This window comes from Falco punctatus, assembly GCF_963210335.1.
Source record: "Falco punctatus genome assembly, chromosome: 5".
Classification (NCBI taxonomy): domain Eukaryota; kingdom Metazoa; phylum Chordata; class Aves; order Falconiformes; family Falconidae; genus Falco; species Falco punctatus.
In genome coordinates, this window is record NC_137584.1 from 73,171,476 (window position 1) to 73,188,658 (window position 17,183).

At 56.1% G+C, this 17,183-nt stretch overlaps 1 protein-coding gene across 5 annotated transcripts in view; it reads left to right on the forward strand.

The window, feature by feature from the left end:
* EFR3B (EFR3 homolog B) overlaps positions 1-17,183 on the forward strand; it is a 40,778-nt gene that overhangs the window by 20,577 nt on the left and 3,018 nt on the right. For 4 of the 5 annotated variants that reach the window (XM_080388619.1, XM_080388623.1, XM_080388622.1 and 1 more), the window contains exons 5-22: positions 1,744-1,865; positions 3,910-4,059; positions 5,276-5,410; positions 5,765-5,843; positions 7,159-7,294; positions 7,814-7,975; positions 8,583-8,694; positions 11,339-11,390; positions 11,620-11,792; positions 12,455-12,530; positions 13,342-13,503; positions 13,833-13,964; positions 14,082-14,149; positions 15,176-15,303; positions 15,715-15,806; positions 16,352-16,400; positions 16,716-16,822; positions 17,009-17,058. In XM_080388619.1, coding sequence (XP_080244745.1) covers positions 1,744-1,865; positions 3,910-4,059; positions 5,276-5,410; positions 5,765-5,843; positions 7,159-7,294; positions 7,814-7,975; positions 8,583-8,694; positions 11,339-11,390; positions 11,620-11,792; positions 12,455-12,530; positions 13,342-13,503; positions 13,833-13,964; positions 14,082-14,149; positions 15,176-15,303; positions 15,715-15,806; positions 16,352-16,400; positions 16,716-16,822; positions 17,009-17,058 — 1,985 coding nt within the window. The remainder of the gene's footprint in view (positions 1-1,743; positions 1,866-3,909; positions 4,060-5,275; positions 5,411-5,764; positions 5,844-7,158; positions 7,295-7,813; positions 7,976-8,582; positions 8,695-11,338; positions 11,391-11,619; positions 11,793-12,454; positions 12,531-13,341; positions 13,504-13,832; positions 13,965-14,081; positions 14,150-15,175; positions 15,304-15,714; positions 15,807-16,351; positions 16,401-16,715; positions 16,823-17,008; positions 17,059-17,183) is intronic. The other variant, XM_080388620.1, reaches the window with a different exon arrangement.

The following is a 17,183-nucleotide window of genomic DNA, read 5'->3' on the forward strand; positions in this document are numbered from 1 at the left end:
ATAAGAGCCCTGCATTTTTTCTGGTGAGTAAGAGGAGTTTATCAGTTGGAGCCTGTCCCTGCACTCTGGAAACAGTTCCTGGCAGGGCTGAGCCAGCTCCTTTGCTTGCGCAGAGCCAGCCTTTGTAGCTGACGTTATTAATAGCCCGGTGCAGCGTGTGCATGCTGATCGGTACTGGTGTGATGCGCTGCGATAGACAGCCTGGCTCTGCCAGTTGTGGAGGGGCACCGGTGGGCCGGTTCACCTGCTGCTCTCCTGGCGGGGCTGTGTGCCAGCAAATGCAGAAAGCACAAAGTGAGAAAAGCCTGCAGGTGGGGTTGGGGTAAAGAGGGGAGCTTCTGTGCAGCATGGCATCTCGAGAGGGTGCTGAGCATCCTAAGAAATACCAGGTGGACGGATGGCCCCTTGGAGATAGGCTAGGTCCTTCCAGCTGGAAAAAGAGCCCAGTGGTCCTGATGCCTTTGCCCAGGACAGCTTGCCTGAGTGACATGGGATTGCTCGGTGCAACTGCAGAGCTTCGTGCCACGCTGTTGGAGCTGAACCAGCATCGGCACTGCATTGGTGCTCTCCCAGTGTTGCTGGCTAGCAGTTAACAGCTGGGATGGTTTGGGGGATTGCTTGGGGAGCGAGCATCCTCTCCCTTCATCGCATGCCCATGCAAATGGCCTCAGCTTTCCCAGCACGATGAAGCAGGTGCAGCACAGGAGCACAAAAGCAGCCAGCAGATTTCTCTGCCTAAATCTTGGTGGGCAGCTGCTGCTTGCGCCCTTGCACTGAGTGGGAGGATAAAGCATGGGGACTTGTATCGCACGGTGCTTGTCCCAGGCCAAGGATAAACCTTGCCCCTTCGCAGCACCAGGAGCTGTTGGGTGGATACAGGCTGAATGTTCTGTATGCTCCAGCCAGGAGCTGAGGCTTTGGGTTCTGTGGCAGCTCTTGTGCTATTGAGGTTTTATTTATTTTTCCATGTTTAAAGCTACCCCTGTCAGCATGAGTGGGTGAGTTGAGGGTCCCCCTTCCTGCCCGACCCTTTGTTCCCATCTATTCATGAATAAATTTCGGAATTCAGAGGAAAGCTTGGAGACGTGTTTATCCTTTCTTCCTCCTTAACTCTCTCCCTGAAAGCTAAACAGCCAGCTCTCAGTTGGTGGCATTTCTGGCAAGCCCCGTGCCTGTTGGCCTGGCCACGCTGGGAGGGAGTGATGGGACCTCGTGCTGGCAGGTGCTGCGGGTGAGATCTGGGATGTGGTTAATAAGCATCTTGCAGCTGGTTTCTCCACCGGCATTTCCAAGGCTGTTTTCCCTGCAGCAGCGCTTGGGAGATGTTGGCCAGGTTTTGTGCCATCTGGGAGGATGGCAAGAAGCTGAGGCAAATTTACCTCTTGTTCCTAGTGTGTGCTGCATATGAGGGATCCCTGACTCAGAGCCGGGTTGCACCTCTAAATGCCCTTTGCAGGGACTGCGGGGGCTTGTGGTGATGTTTGCAGTGTCCAGAGGCAGGCCTGGGTGCTGCTGGAGCTCAGTGGGGCTATGCGGTGGCACGTACCTGATCGGCGACCCCGTGTCCTGGGTGCAGCTGGGCAGCCTGGCTTGGCATCTCGAGCACCCCCCCAGCTGCTGTAGCAACGAGCCCTGTGTTATGCTGCCGAAGCCCACAAGCGTTTGCTGGTTTGGAGAGGAATTTTAAGAATATTTGTTTTGCCGTGCCCTCTGGGCTTGACCCCCTCTTTCTTCTCTCCCCAGTTTGTGAAGTTTGCCAACATAGAAGAGGACACCCCATCTTACCACCGCAGCTACGACTTCTTTGTCTCCCGCTTCAGTGAGATGTGCCACTCTAGCCACGACGACCTGGACATCCGGACCAAGTGAGTGCCACCGGAGGGGTGTCCTTGACCCTGCTGGCTCTGTGAACTCATCCTGGGGGGCTTTCCCTGTGCCCTTAGCCTCTGCTTCTCCTACGGAAGCGCCTGCTTTCCAGGGCAGGTTGGATGCAGGCTGCACAGACTGATTTTTGCTGTGATTCCCCAGAGCTGGGTGCGCTCAGTGCTCTGCCCTCCCTTGTTTTCCAAGCTGGCTGTATGGAAGGATTAAGCAGGAGCCTAGAAAACACAGTCTAGTGCGTATCCAGCCTCTGTGGCTGTGGGGGATATTTGTGTGCAGCGTTAGATGTGTGTGAGAGAAGTTGATGGGTATTTGCTGTCCTGAGAGCAGGGCAGCTGCGTTCACTGACCACAGCTGATGGCTGGACAAGGGACAAATGTGCCCTTGGGCTTCAGACTTCTTTTCTTTGGGCAAAATGCGAGCAGGTAAAACCTGGAGTCTGCCCATCGTGGGGCTGCCTCGGTGCATCTTTAAGCATTTATTGTCTTTGCTCCACTACCGGAGCTCAGAGCAGGAGGTAAGGAATTTATCCTGGCCCCAAAAGGAAGGATGATGATGATGATGATGGGAAGAGGCCCCCAACTCTCGGCAGAATGAACGTTCACTCCAAATGTGCCTCCTGCAGCCGTGCGGTCCGTTACTTTCCGTGTTTAGAGGCACTTACCTCTCTAGACAGCGTTGAGGACTGACTTGTTTTGCTGTGATGGGAAACGTACCCCAGGGGGATTAATTACGACTAAAGCAGACAGATTAATGTTGTTTACTGCTGCCGACGCCAGGCCTGTTGGTGATGTATTTAAAAAGAGCCGGCGCTTGGAATGGCCCTGGGAGGCACTGGTGGCATAGCACCGGTGGCTTTCACTGGGAAGCTCTGGGCAGGAGGCCACTGCTGCCAGAGACAAGTTTTGAGGAGAGCCTGGATGTCAGGCAGCGTCTGAGTGCATTGTGTCGGTGCTGTTCCTGGAGCTGCTATACCGGTGACCGCTTGCTGTGCAGAGGGGTGAAGCCCTGAGGCTTGCCACTTCTTGTCCCCTTTTCACACTGTGGACTCAAGGGTGTTTTATTTTCCTTAATAAGGAAATAATGCAGAAGGCTAATTATTTTCACTTGACCTTCAGGGCACCAGTGACACTGGCTAAATTGCATTGGAGACAGGAAGAGAGAAATTCTGCGGCTCCTGTAATTAAAAAGGAGCACACTGCTTTCCTGGGCCCTTGGTCCTGCTCAAAGCTCCTGAAGGATTGTGTCTTGGTCAGATTATTGCCTTGATTACATCTGCAAAATGTGGTAGGGAGACCTCAGAGCAGGTTATTTGATGCATCTATTTCTGCAGATAAGCACGTGCTGTCTTTCTTGGCATTAGCAGTGGGTGTTGAGGGGCTGGTTTCAGACCTGGGAATCCTGGTGTGCAGGGAAATTTTCATTGATGACTTTATTGACTAGAGCAGAGCCGGGATCTTTGGCCCAAGAAGGGACATAGGTGTCAAAAAGCACCTGGGCTTCCCTAGCATCCAGCATCCCCATGGGTGCAGCTCAGCTCTGCAGCTGCTGGGAACGGAGGAAATAGGAAAACCCTCCACACATGCCACAGCTGGAGAACGGAGACTTCCCAGGGCCAAACGCAATCCTTTGGAGAGGTCAGGCTTGCCGGTGCCCCCTCTCCATCTTGGCTAGCACATGCCACGGAGACGCGTGGCTGTTGCTCGCCCAGGGGCCTCCTGGGGAGAACAGTGGATGGGAGCCGGCTGCTGCTGCCAGGATGGATTTAGCTGGTTCAGAGCCTTTCCCGCTCGTGCCAGTCAGGCTGCAGGAAGCCACATCTCTCGGGGATGCGAGGCAGGAGGATTGCCCTGGGGTATGCCAGGGGAACTGGGGCATTGCCTGCCTGAACCCCTCCAGTGGCGCGGAAATCACTGTCTTCTCTCCAACTTTTTGCCTAGTTTCACCCGTGTATGTCTGTGTGTATAAATGTAAACCAATGTATGCTATATAGATACGTAGCATTTTGGTCTCCGTTTGTTCCCCCAGGATCCGGATGTCTGGCATTAAAGGCCTGCAGGGAGTGGTGAGGAAGACGGTGAACGATGAGCTCCAAGCCAACATCTGGGACCCGCAGCACATGGACAAAATTGTGCCCTCGCTGCTCTTCAACTTACAGCACGTGGAGGAGGCCGAAAGGTCGGTGCTGCCATGACCCACCTGCTCCACCAGCAACTTCGAGGCCCCGGGGCTGCTTTTGACAAGGTTTTGCAGGGCAGAGGCGTTGCAGGCTGATTTGTGCCTGCAGCTCGTGAAAAACGTGGTGAGCGGCCAGAGGAGAAACCCTGTGAGCGCCTCACTGAAGGATGATGCAGGTGGCAGGAGCTCTGCGTGTCACCCGGTGGGTGCTCTCAAGGTTACTGCTGTCCTGGCCACCACAGGGCACCAGGGCTCCTGCGGAGCAGAGAGCTCCTTGCGCTCTCCCTGCAGTTAAGGCACGCTGTTTGCAAAGGCTGGGGGGGCTGGCCTCTGTGAGGGATTTCTGCTTAAATGCTCCTGAAGCGGTTATTTTAAAGCCGGGCGAGAGGAATTGAAAAATGCCTTTGCTCGCTGCCCCTCCATTCTTTAGGTGTCACCCCTCACCAGCTGCGTGCTGGCCACCAGCTGGGTGTTCCAAGGGGAGCTGTTCAGCTGGGAAGCGCAGAGCAGAGAAGCAGGCATGAATTCCTCCTGAGATTTTCCTTTTGAAGGTTGAGAGATGTATCAGCCTGGGAAGCTGGCTTCTGGCTAAATGCCTTTTCCCCTTTTCTTGCAAACTGAAGCATCAAGGTGATAAAAACATTCGTGGTGTTTGTGTGATGCCAAATGAGTCCAAGTGTGGAAAAAGGGGATGGATCTCCTCTGGGGTGTGTCTGTTCAGGGTGACTAGTGCCGGGCCGTGACGGCTTTGGTCTTCCTGCCCTGGGAGGCTGTGTCCACCCTGGGAGGACGTTGTGCCTCCAGCGCTGAGCACCGCGATTGTCCTCCTGGTCCCAGGGATGCAGGGGCTGTCCCTGCTGCCTGGCACAGCCTGGCGCTGCACACAGGGCCATCCTGGCATGCCCCCCTCCTCTGCAATCCATGCACCCGTGCTGCTCTCTGATCTGGCTCAAATCCAGCAGCGCTTTATCGCTGGGCTCTGCTGGGATGGAACTACCCCATCTGCCTGGCAGGGTGACATTCGGATGGTGTGGGGTGGCTGTGGGCTGCGTGTGGGGCAGCCCACGGCCCTATGTAGCACGGGTTGCAGGCAGGTGCCACGACCATTTTGTTTCAGCCCTCCCTGGCCGGGTTCTGTGCCTCTTCTCCCCCACTGCTGCCACACACTCAGCACCATTCTCAGCACCGTGCTCATCACCCTCCTCTGCTTTCGCAGCCGCTCCCCCTCCCCGCTGCAAGCCACCGAGAAGGAGAAGGAGAGTCCTACAGAGCTAGCGGAGAGGTGTCTGCGGGAGCTGCTGGGCCGAGCGGCGTACGGCAACATCAAGAACGCCATCAAACCCGTCCTCATGTAAGTCGAGCATCCCTCATTTTTGGCACAAGGGGAACTGAGGGGCAGGGAAACAGCAAATGCAGGGAGCTGGGGGGAAGGCATGGGCTCCTGGCTCCCTTTGGCACAGTGCTGGAGAGGGGGATTGGGTTTCAGGCTGAGCTCTCATTTCTCAGTGCAGTGAGGAAGATGGCATGGGATAGATAGCTGTTGCTGAGAAAAGTCACCCTGGAGAGGAGTTTGTGTCCCAGTCCTCTCCTGCAGCGTTTTCTCCCCGCTACTTCTGGCTGTCCCTGGTGCTTGGTGCTGCTTTCGCCCCTGCAGGGTCTGGGGGACTGCCAGTTACTTACCCCTCCGTTTCCATCTCTTCCCCAGCCACCTGGATAACCACTCGCTCTGGGAGCCAAAGATCTTTGCCACTTGCTGCTTCCGGATCATCATGTACTCGATCCAGGTGGGGAGCTGGCGGGACTCTGACTGGTGCCACTGGTTGGGGACACACGTGCACGCTTGGGAGCATCCACCTCTGCCTCCCCGGCTGGGCTGAGCCAGAGCCGCCGCTGCATTGCTGCATGACGGCGCAGTGAGCTTGGCCACCAAGTGTGCCCCAAAACGGGCTGGAGATGAGCACAGCCCGGGTGTACGGCAGCGTGGGCATGTGGGGAAATGCCGATGGGCGTTAGTTATCCCGGCTGTGTGTATTTTAGGATGCTGCTGGTGGGGCTTGTATCTCAGTCCTGGGAGCGATTCCCTTCCTCTCAGTGGAAAGCAAAGCCCTGCTGAATCCGACAGGCTAGCGGTGTGCTGTGAAATGCTCCAAAGGAAGCAGCTGGGCTCCGATGGAGAGCTGCCTCTTTCCAGATCACCACTGTATGAATCAACCCAGGCTTCTCAGCCCTGCGGAAAAGGAGAGGAGCTGTCTGGGGTGAAACGTGCCCCAGGCAAACCAGGCATTGCCTATAGCCCAGCATCACTGTTCTGAGGCATGGGGGTGCTCAGAGACAGACCCTGCCAGGCTCTTCCCTTCTCACTGGGGGCCTTGGAAATGCCGTTTAGGTAACCCCCAAAGTGATGGGTAAAGGTCCATTTATTTTCTTTTTCCGTGTGGATCTGAATGAAGTTCTGCTGGCATGAGTGCTGCCTTCCCACCCTCTCCCACCGTGCTGAGGCTGTCCCAGACCTGCCGTCCCACTTCACCCTGTGGGAGTTTGCTTTGCTGTTGCACTCAGCCAAGCCATTTCTCTGCTTGGAGAACTCTTAGAGTGAGAAGCAGATCGCTGTCCCCTGCTTTCATTTCTTTTTGAATGAATTTTAAATTCCCCACATTTTAATCCTGTAAACTGCCTAAAACCCTTTACAGTGCTACTAAATTTTATAAAATCCTGTTAATGTATATTGGAGGTGTAAGGTCACAGCAGGACCCTTTTGAAGTATAGACGACTTTGGGAAACCCTAGCAAAAATCAAATCCTTTATCCCTGAAATCCCCAGGATCAATTGTCACGATTTCCTTAGGTCTGTACAGCTCTTCAGATTTTTTTTCCCCGTGCAAATTGCTCCAAGCTCTTCTCAGTTATTTAAAACAGGCTTCTTCCAGGTGCCTCCTGTCATTTTGCATCCAGAGCTGTCTTGGAAAGAGCTGGGCAGGGACTTGGTGCAGCTGGGTGCATGTGCAGGATTTGTCCCTGGTGGCCATGTAGGTTACAGAAATGGGTTGTCACCTTGTGCATGCAGCACCTGCGCTGACTGACGTTCATGCTCTCTTTACAGCCGCAGCACTCCCATCTTGTGATCCAGCAGCTCCTGGGGCACCTGGATGCCAATAGCAAAAGTGCGGCCACCGTGCGTGCGGGCATCGTGGAGGTCCTGTCAGAGGCAGCGGTAATCGCAGCCTCTGGATCTGTCGGTAAGCAGATAAATTTATCCTCTCTGTCCATCTCTTCGCCCTTTTATTGTGGTGGGAACGGTGAAAAGGTGCCACAGGTTTGGACTGGCCTCTGGTGTGCACCCAGGTGTGAGCTGACGATCAGGGATCCAGTCTGGAGCAGCCAGGGATGCTGGGGATCAGTTCTGTGCCATTTCAGTGCTCCCAAGCACACCACCTGTGCCCACATGCAGCAACCAAAACCTAGAGGGCTGGATGCAATGCCAGCCTTTGCGACAAGGGATTTTCAGGGGCTTGATGTGAATGTGCTGAGGTGATGGTGCTCCTGGAAGGGCATTTCTTTCCTGTCTTGACTGGGGAAGCTGGTGGGTGTTAAAAGTCTCTGTGTGTCTGGCGGAACTGGTTTTCAATCTGTTTATGGTGTGATGGGATGCGTAAACTGTACTGTCCTGGGGGAAACTACGGCCTTCATCCCCACGGGGAAAAGTGTTGCTCTCCTCCTGGTGATGCTCCACTGTCTCTCCCCTCCTGCCACCCCAGGCCCCACAGTGCTGGAGGTATTTAACACCCTGCTGAGGCAGCTGCGGCTCAGCATTGACTACGCGCTGACGGGGAGCTATGACTGCGCCACCGGTGTCAGCACCAAGATCATCAAGGAGCACGAGGAGAGGATGTTCCAGGAGGCCGTCATTAAAACTATAGGTGATGTGTCCTATGGTGCAGGTGCGGGCTGTGCTGGTGGGTCACCCCCTGTGTGGTGGGTTCCTGCCTTGTGCATCCGCAGCATTACCCGGGGTGAAACAAAGTCATCTTCATCCTAAAAGCAGTGATGGGAAATGAGATTTATCTGTTGCGGTGCACCGCCAGCGTGGCAGTGGGTTATCAGCAGGTGGCATTGCAACCTCAGCCATCCCTGGCAGAGCTGGGTGTTTCTCCCCGGGTAGGAGACCCTGAGGAAGAGGAGGAGAGGGGGGAAAGAAGGTAGGCATCAACCTGCTGCAGCCACTGAGGATGGGGAAGTACCAGCCCCAGAAAAGGAAGGGGTAGAGGCAGGGCTTGGCATCTCTCAGCACCACCCTGCCTGGGCCTGGGGCTGCTCCATCTGAGAGGCGTTTGGATGGATCTTGAATCACCCTGAAGGAAAAGCTGCCTGCAGCTGCTGGATCCAGGCAGGTCTTGTCCTTTCCCAGCCTGGCTATAGGGGTCCAGGCTTGGAGTAGGGCAGGCAGGCAGATCCCACAGCACTGGGATGCTTCTGGGGGTGGTGGGCTGCGCCTCACACACTGCCATCTTGCTCTTGTCCCCACAGGGTCCTTTGCCAGCACACTGCCCACCTACCAGCAGTCTGAGGTGATGGTCTTCATCATGAACAAGGTGCCACTACCCTCCTCGCAGCAGTCCATCGAGGCTGGCAAAGCTGGGTGAGAACGGATGCCTGCCTCCCTCCTCATTCTCCCCCCTGCCCTGCTCTCCCTGCCGCTGTCCCATGGAGCAGGGGGGGTGTAAGTCTTTGAACACAGAGCTGGGGAGCTCCTGAAACCACTCTCAGGTGGTCTTTGGGGATAGACCGGGACATTTAACAGGAAGGCCAAGCGCTGAGAGCTTCCAAGCGAAGCTGAGCAACGCGCGATCCTTCTTTAAAATGCTTTGCTGCCTGCTGCAACTGTGCTGACAAGGGCCCCTTGAAATACTGCAGCATCGAGAGGAAAAGGTGTTTAGAGGAAGGTGAACTCTGCGTTTCTTTGGGTCCCTGCTGAGAGATCCAGCTGTCAGGAGATCGATCCTGGGGTGTCATTCAGAACTAGCCGGGAACTACAAAAAATACTTAGGGGAGTGATTTCAGATGTCTCAGGGCAGCGAGGTGGCCACTGGTGAGTGAGGGCTGCCGGGGGCTTTTGAGAAGTTCATGTTTGACTTTGTGGGACTGGCTGCTCATTGCTGCCTCCCACCACTGGCACATGGCCCCTCTGAGCTGCCTCTGAGCTTTTATTAACGCTGAGCGGGAGGTGGTATTTATACCCAGCAGTGGAGGAAGAGAAGGAAGGGAAAACACCCAAACAAACATAATTGCTTAAGAAGTGTGGGAACAGACCATGAGAGCTATTTGGAGCGAGGGTATCAGCGCTGAAACATGTAGGTAAGGAGCAAACAGATTTTCATGCTATATTTATCTTCAAAGTACGGTCAGGCTCTTCCCACTTGTCTGTGACGGGAGAGGCTTTGCTGGCTGATGGAAGACACGCTCTGCTCCTCACTCACATGGGGTAGTTCCTGGTGCCTGCGTTCAATCCCGATTCACAGGCTGGGAGATACGCTGGGGCTGCCTGCTGTTCCGCCAGGGCAGCTTTCCTTGCTGCAGGAGCAGAATGGGGCTCATTGCCTCGGGATGGCTGTCACCTCTCAGCCTGGCTGTGCCAGGCTGTTTGTCACTGCTCCTTTATCAGCTCACGAGCTTCCTCCGGCAGAGTTTTTCGATCTCCTCTGACGCTGTGTGAGGGATGGTGCTTGCTCTGGGTGTGTAGGTGAACCAGGAGTCTGCAGAGGAGGTGCAGCTCAGCTTATCGCGGTGCTGCCATTCACAGTGTAGCTCAGCCCCTGGCCAGGGTGGGCAGCACAGGCAGCATGTGGTGGGACAGCCTGGAAATCCCTTGGGAGCTCCCTGTGTTCCCGCAGGGCTATGAAAGACTGAGCGCAGGCAGCAGAGGATTCAAGATTGCCTGTTTTCCACACAAAACCCGTCCATGTTGCTGAGGTAGAAATTTGGTTCATGATGGGAAGCGAGACAGGAGCAAGGAGCAGGGTACCTCTGTGGACAGCCTGCGTTGGGTTTAGTCTCGCCAATTTTCAGCTGCTTAAAAGTGAGGAGCCTGTTCAGAGCCAGCACCTGGTGTCCACTGGGAGCCACCATGGAATGGGGACATCCAGAGGATGGTTCATCATCCTGAGCTCAGCTTGCGCCTGCCTGGACATGCAGGTGCTGCCTTGTTTCTGCTGCCTGTGGCAGGACGTGTAGGCAGATTTTGGCAGCGGGGGGTACAGGGGTGGCTTCTGTGAGAAGCTGCTGGAAGCTTCCCCTGTGTCCGATGGAGCCGATGCCGGCCGGCTCCAAGATGGAGCCAAGGGCTGACCCACCAGCGATGGTGGGAGCGCCCCTGGGGTAAGGGGAAAAACCCCCTTTGCAGGTGGGACCGGAGAGAGGAGCGAGCACAGGTGGGAGCCGCGGCCCTGCAGCCCCCCAGGCCGGGGCAGGGGGAGGCCGGGGGGCTCCAGGTGCCGCAGCAGAGGCTCCCCCAGCCTGTGGGGAGCCCCCGGCCGGGCAGGCCGTGCCCCCAGCCCGTGGAGCCCCCGGGGGCAGCTCCCCCCCGCAGCCCGGGCAGGACCCCCGGGGCAGGGGGTGCCCGCAGGGGGCTGTGACCCGCGGGGGGACCCCCCTGGGGCCGGGCCGGGGGTGAGGACCCTCCCCACGGGGGGCAGGAGCCGCAGGGACAGCGGGTGCAGGACCGACCCCAGCCCCTATTCCTGGTCCCCTGTGGCGCCCAGGGCAGGAGGGAGGGAAATCGGGGTGGGGGGGAGATTGAGCCTGGGAAGGAGGGAGGGGTGGGGGAAGGTGTCTTCAGGTTTGGGTTTGTTTCTCATTATCCCACTCTGATTTAAGTGGTAATAAATAAAACTAATTCCCCCCAGCGGAGCCCGTGCTGCCCGTGCCGGTACCCGCTGAGGGATCGCTCCCTGCCCTGATCCCAACCCACCAGCCTGCCTTTACATTTTCTACCCCCAGCCCAGCTGAAGAGGATGGGAGTGATGGATCAGCTTTGGTGGGCACCTGGTGTCCCACCAGGGTCAACCCACCCCAGACACACATCAGTTGCTTAGCAGCCTTTTTGCTGGCTGTTAAATCTGGAGCTCATTTGCTGGAGACCTTTACGGCATGGCCCTTTGTGGTGGTGACTCTCGGGAAACTAACTGGTCCTGCCTTTTCTGAGGCTTTTCCATCCTTTGGGTATGGGAGGAGGGTTATCTTGTTTTCACTTGGATTTTACCATTTGCTTCCTCTCTCTGTGGCAGAGAGAACCGGAATCGGCTGACGCAGATCATGCTCCTGAAGTCCCTCCTGCAGGTATGAACATCTCCCCATCCCTGCAGAGCATCCAGCCCCCACGAGACCCGTGAGGTCCCAGCTGCTGGCATGGCAGAGCTGAGCTCATGGACCCTCTCTCCCCTGAGGTGGATTAGGAAGTGTTCAAGCTGTGCTTAGCATTCTCTGCTTGCATCCCCTCTTATTGGTGTGTTTTAACCCCTCCAAGTGACGCTGTCACATTGCCCCCATTTCTCTTTGATGCTTGCAGGTCTCTGTGGGTTTCCAGTGCAGTAACATGCTCACAGCCCTTCCCAGCGCCTTCCTGGACAGGCTGCTTTCTGCAGCCCTCATGGAAGATGCTGAGATCCGCCTCTTCGTCCTGGAGATTCTCATCAGCTTCATCGATCGCCACGGGAACCGACAGAAATTCTCCACCATCAGGTACATCCCAGGGGCTCCCCAACAGGGCTGGGACCTGCAGACCCTGGAATGCTCCCCAACAGGGCTGGGAGCGCTGACCGGATTATTAATAAATCCGGTGCCAGCTCTGGGGTGATTTAATGTTGCAGATCAGTGGTCTGCTAAGAGCCAGCTGGGGGGAAGTGTCTCTCTGAGAGACTGTGCCCAGAGGGATGTGGGACCATGCTGCTGAACGTAACTGGTCAGGCAGTGGTCCCAGGAGGATGTGCAGGAGCTGTAACTGCCTCGAGTGGGCTCCTTGACTGCATTGCATCCCCACGGATAGGCCTGCTGGGCACTTGTGTTGTCCGTGCCGCGTTACCTTGGCAGAAGTGACTGTCATCCCAGATGGAACCATCTCCATGGGTTTTGCTGTGGTCCTGATGATCCGCTTGGCTTGCATGCTTCTTTGTTGACTTACCGTTGTGTTCCCGAGTGCCGCTGCCTTGGAATCCTGTAGTGATTTGGCTCCATACTCTTGAATACCAGAATTGCATGGATGGGTTTTAAAAGCCACCTTTAGCTTTGCCCCTTGGTTCCTCCCAGAGGGCTTGTTCCTGGCCAGCGGCTGTGCAGGTGTGTGGGAATCATGGCTTCCTTCCTCTTCTTTGAGTTTTTCCCTTCTTCTTGGCCTTCCCTTGCAGCACCATTAGTGACATCTCAGTCCTGAAGGTGAAAGTGGACAAATGCTCGCGCCAAGATACTGTCTTCATGAAGAAGGTAGTGTCGGGGTCTGGGTCAAGTTATCCTTGTGCAGACCAGTGTGAGGACTGTGCCTCTGTTTCCCCAAGTCACACTGGGTCTTGGAGTACCACAATGCCTCTAAACCTGGGGATGTCCCTGGGAAAAGCCAATGGGATTCAATCTCCATCAGCACTTCATGCATGGACCTTTCTAGACTCCTAAATCTGCTATTTGCCCCAAGGAATGAGTACCCCAGGATGTGTGGTATCCCAAAAGCTACTTGTCAAGTGGCTTTTGAAGTTGCCTGATTTTATTTATTTTTATTCCCTTGCCCCCATTGCCTCCTTAAAACACTTCCAGGGTGGTGCAGAGCCCTCTGGAGCTAACTTGAGGCCAAGATGGGATCAGTTTATTACCTTGTGCACACCAGGGAGCAGCAATGCAGTCCCCGAAACAAAAAGTGTCGCAGAGCTGAGTTTCCCTTGTGCCAGCATGTGCCCTGCTCTGTCCCATGCCTTGCTTTCAAGCAGTGTGTCTCAGGGCATTATTTTTCCACTGTGGTCAGAACCGTGATTTCTATAATGCTTCTGCAGGAGGCATCGTTTCCCTGGGCTGGGTGCTGTGACTGCTGTTTGCAGGCCTCTGCTCTTGGACCTGCTGGTGCCCCCTTCCCTGTCAAGAGTCACAGCTCCCTCTGCCTGGGGCTTTCTTTGTGTGCTTGGTGACAGGAGGAGCTCTGCCCCCTCCTGCATGGATGGAGGCTCCTTTGCTGGACCCTGCTGCTTTTCTTGTGTGTGGCTCACAGGGGATGCTCAGGAAGTGACCACATCCTTCCATGTCCCCACAGCATGGCCAGCAGCTCTACCGGCACATCTACCTGATATGCAAGGAGGAAAGCAACGTGCAGGCTCACTACGAGGCTCTCTACAGCATGCTGATGCTCATCAGCATCGAGCTGGCTAATGAGGAGGTTGTAGTGGACCTCATCCGCCTGGTGCTGGCTGTGCAGGTAGGCAGGGGGGAGCTGGGTGTGGAGCTGCTGTGGGGCAGGCGGTGGTGTGATGGGAAGAAGCCTCTGGGAGGGGTTGTGCTTTAGAGTTGCCAGTCTCTGAGGGAGCAGGATGCAAACAGCTCACCTGCTTTCAGCTTCTCCCACCATAGTGGGATCAGAGCAACACGCTGGGGAGAGACCTCAGTCCCCTTGCTGGCCTCTGAAACGCTGCAAACACAGGCTCCAAAAGCTGCAATGTTTGCAGGGCGGGTGATGCCGCGAGGTAGATGGGGACCACCCTGGTGCCTTGTCCATCCTTATCTCATTGGGCTGTGTCTCTGCTGCAGGAGATTGCCCAGATCAACGAGGATAACTTGACAGCATACAACCGGTGCGCGCTCTTTGCACTCGGTGCAGCTTACCTGAACCTCATCAGCCAGCTCACCACCGTGCCCACCTTCTGCCAGCACATCCATGAGGTGCGATGCGAGGGAGTGTCTGGGAACAGGCTTGGAGCCTTGTCCGTGGCAATCCTGGCATCCATTCTCCTGGCCACCCATAGGGTTTGAGCTTAGCTCCTTGCTTGTCTTCTGCAGGTCATCCAAATGCGGCAGAAGGAAGCTCCCTATCTGCTCCCTGAAGATGTCTTTGTGGAGAAACCCAGGTAAGAGCCTGGAAAATACCTTCTTCCCTGCTACTTGCTCCTGAGGGATTGGCATCCATAAGATCGTGGGCAACAATGGGTTTATCAGCCCTTCACTTGCCTGTGCTTGTCTCCTTTCTCATCTGGGGGTGGCACGGTGGGAAGGAGATCAAGTGGTTTTCAGCCTGTTCAGAACCTGGGGAGGATCCTGCACAGCCAGGGAAGGGGGTGGCTGCCACGGCTTGTGCTCACAGCCAGCCAAAGGCCAGGATCAGCTCTGCAGGCTGATCCCTCCCCTTCTCTGGCAGCAGGATAGGTGCAGATCTGGTATGTCATCCCGCTGCTGTGCCATGCCACCAGCTCAAGGATGCGTGCTGAGCATCCCCAGGCCGAGGCTGGCTGGTTTCTTCCTTTTTAGAAGGGCTTGTAGTGACAGGACAAGGGACAATGGTTTTAAATTGAAAGAGGGGAGATATAGATGAGATATGAGAAGAAATTCTTCCCTGTGAGGGTGGCGAGGCGCTGGCCCAGGCTGCCCAGAGCAGCTGTGGGTGCCCCATCGCTGGCAGTGCTCAAGGCCAGGCTGGACGGGGCTGGGGGCAACCTGGGCTGGGGGGAGGGGTCCCTGCCCGTGGCAGGGGATGTGAAATGAGATGGTCCTTAAGGTCCCTTCCCACCCAGGCCGTTCTGTGATTCTCTAATTCCTGCTGGCATAGCCTTGGCACATTTGGCATGGGTCACCTTTGGTGGTGGGGGTCCCTTATGGAGACACTGCCTCCAGTGGGTGCCTCTGCTCTCTCGAGACGTTCCCTAGGTCAGGGTAGTCCTCCCTGAGCACATCTGTACACGTTGTGGTGGGTCAAGAGCCCTTCTGGGCCTTTGGCTTTGTGCTGGTGTGTGCAGGAATAGCACGGTGTGTCTGGCTGTGCTGGTGCGAAGTGAAGCCATGAGAGCCCTCTGCTCTGAAGGAACTGGAAACCCTCTTGGCATGGTTCTCCGAGCAGAGGAGGTGTGGCCATTTCCACTGGTTTTTCTCTGTCTCCGTAGACTGAGCAAGAGCCTTGACCGCCTGGGCCCAGAGGTCTTCTTCTGGCAGAGCAAGATCAGCGAGGTGCTGGGTGGCAGCGGCTACAACTCGGACCGGCTCAGCACACCCTACATCCCCCAGCTGACAGGTATGCAGCACCCTGGGGCATTCTGGACAGCTGGGAGGGGAGGAAACTGGTCCTGTGCTCTACACACTTATGGGAGTGTCAAGTTCTTGTCCTACACATGGGCCTGTTGGAGTTTTTTTTGCTGTCTGTCAGAGGTGCAGCCTTGGGGAAACTGAGGCATAAAGCGGTTAACTGGGAACTTTCCGGGGTTGCCACATGCATGGCTGGCTGGATGGAAGGAGCCATGAGGCCTACTGGGCTTGGCTCAGTCCTCGGTTCTGCTGGTTTGGATGAATTTAGGTGAAGGGCTTAGGTGGACTGCTATCCTGGGGATGGGGCACCAGCACGTGTTCCTGGGGGACTGCCCGTGCTCACCCCACTGGCCCCAGATCGACTGCAATTAGTCCTTCTGCCCTTTCTCTTCCTTCCCAGATGAAGATCGCCTGTCCAAGAGGAAGAGCATTGGCGAAACCATTTCCCTGCAGGTCGAGGTGGAGTCGAGGAACAGTCCTGAGCGAGAGCAGGTACGGTGTTACACCAGAGCTGCAGAGGCTGCCTCCTTCCCTCAGCACTGCACGCTTTTGGTAGCTGGGCAGTGTGCCTTTAAACCCTCTCTAGTCCTTTGTTTGGCTGCAGGCGGAACTGCTCCTCTGGCTTCAAGCAGAGGGGCCCATAACTCAGCCCCAGTGTGTCTGGCAGCGAGTATGGTCAGAAAAAAACCCAGTTCCCCCTAGTGCTCCCCTCCCGGTGCAAACAGGTCCCAGCCTGCAAGGAGGGCCACACGGCAGGAAGGGTCTCCCGCCACTGTTTGGATGGCAAATCTTTATTTTCCCTGGGTGCGTGTTTCTTAGCAATGGGAGCCTTCGGTGAGGTGTAAGACCTGGCTAGTCCAGCTGGAAAAAACACATTTTAAAGGTGCAGTTTGCCAGGAAAGATATCACTGATCTTTAAGGGCAGACTATGTTTTGGTGCAAGAATACAGCTTGGGACACTGGTTCTGGGTTGCTGTGATCCCAGAATAGTGTCCGTGCTGTGCATTGAGCCTCACCTGCTTTTCCCCTTCCTTTAGAGAGCACCAGCAGAAGAAATCACATATGAGACACTGAAGAAAGCAATAGGTAAGCGAGGGAGCCGGCCATGGTAGGGAGAGGTGTGTGTCTGAGTGCTGTCACCCCTGCATCCATCTGTGCATGCCACGGATGGACGAGTCCCCAGCACCTCGCCATGGCAGCATGGCACCTGGGTCACAGGGTGATTGGGCAGCTTCATAGCTCTGCCCGACCCTGTGGGGGGCTGGTCCCAAAGCCAGATGCTGGAGACCCTCTCCTTGGCTTTCTAGTGATGCCCAAATCCATGCTGTCTGCTGGGGAGGTGGGGGTGTGGTGGTCTGTGCGGGTGGGGAGCAGCTGAGAGCCATCTGCCCTCTGCTTCAGTAGACAGTGTTGCCGTGGAGGAGCAGGAGCGGGAACGGAGGCGGCAAGTGGTGGAGAAATTCCAGAAAGCCCCATTCGAGGAGATCGCTGCCCACTGTGGTGCCCGGGTGAGTTGGGGCTGTGGCACTTCAGATCCCTGTGGCTGCTCTCCTCGGGAGAGGCAGATGGTGATGAACGGCTCTGAATTTTACCGGGCTGTCATTCCCCTGCTCTGGTGCCTGGGGTGTTTGTCCCGTTTGCCCTGCTGTGGTCCCTGGGTACAGCCGCACTGATACAACCTTTGTGTGTTACAGGCGACGCTGCTGCAGAGCAAGCTCAACCAGATCTTCGAGATCACCATACGGTGAGTCCGGGCGACAGCCGAGCACACTGTGCCAAGTGTGGGGGGCCTGACTAGCAGGCCAGTGCTGGCTTTGGGGTGATGGGAGCCGTGTGTGTCCCCTGTCAAAGAGACTCATGCTGGGGATG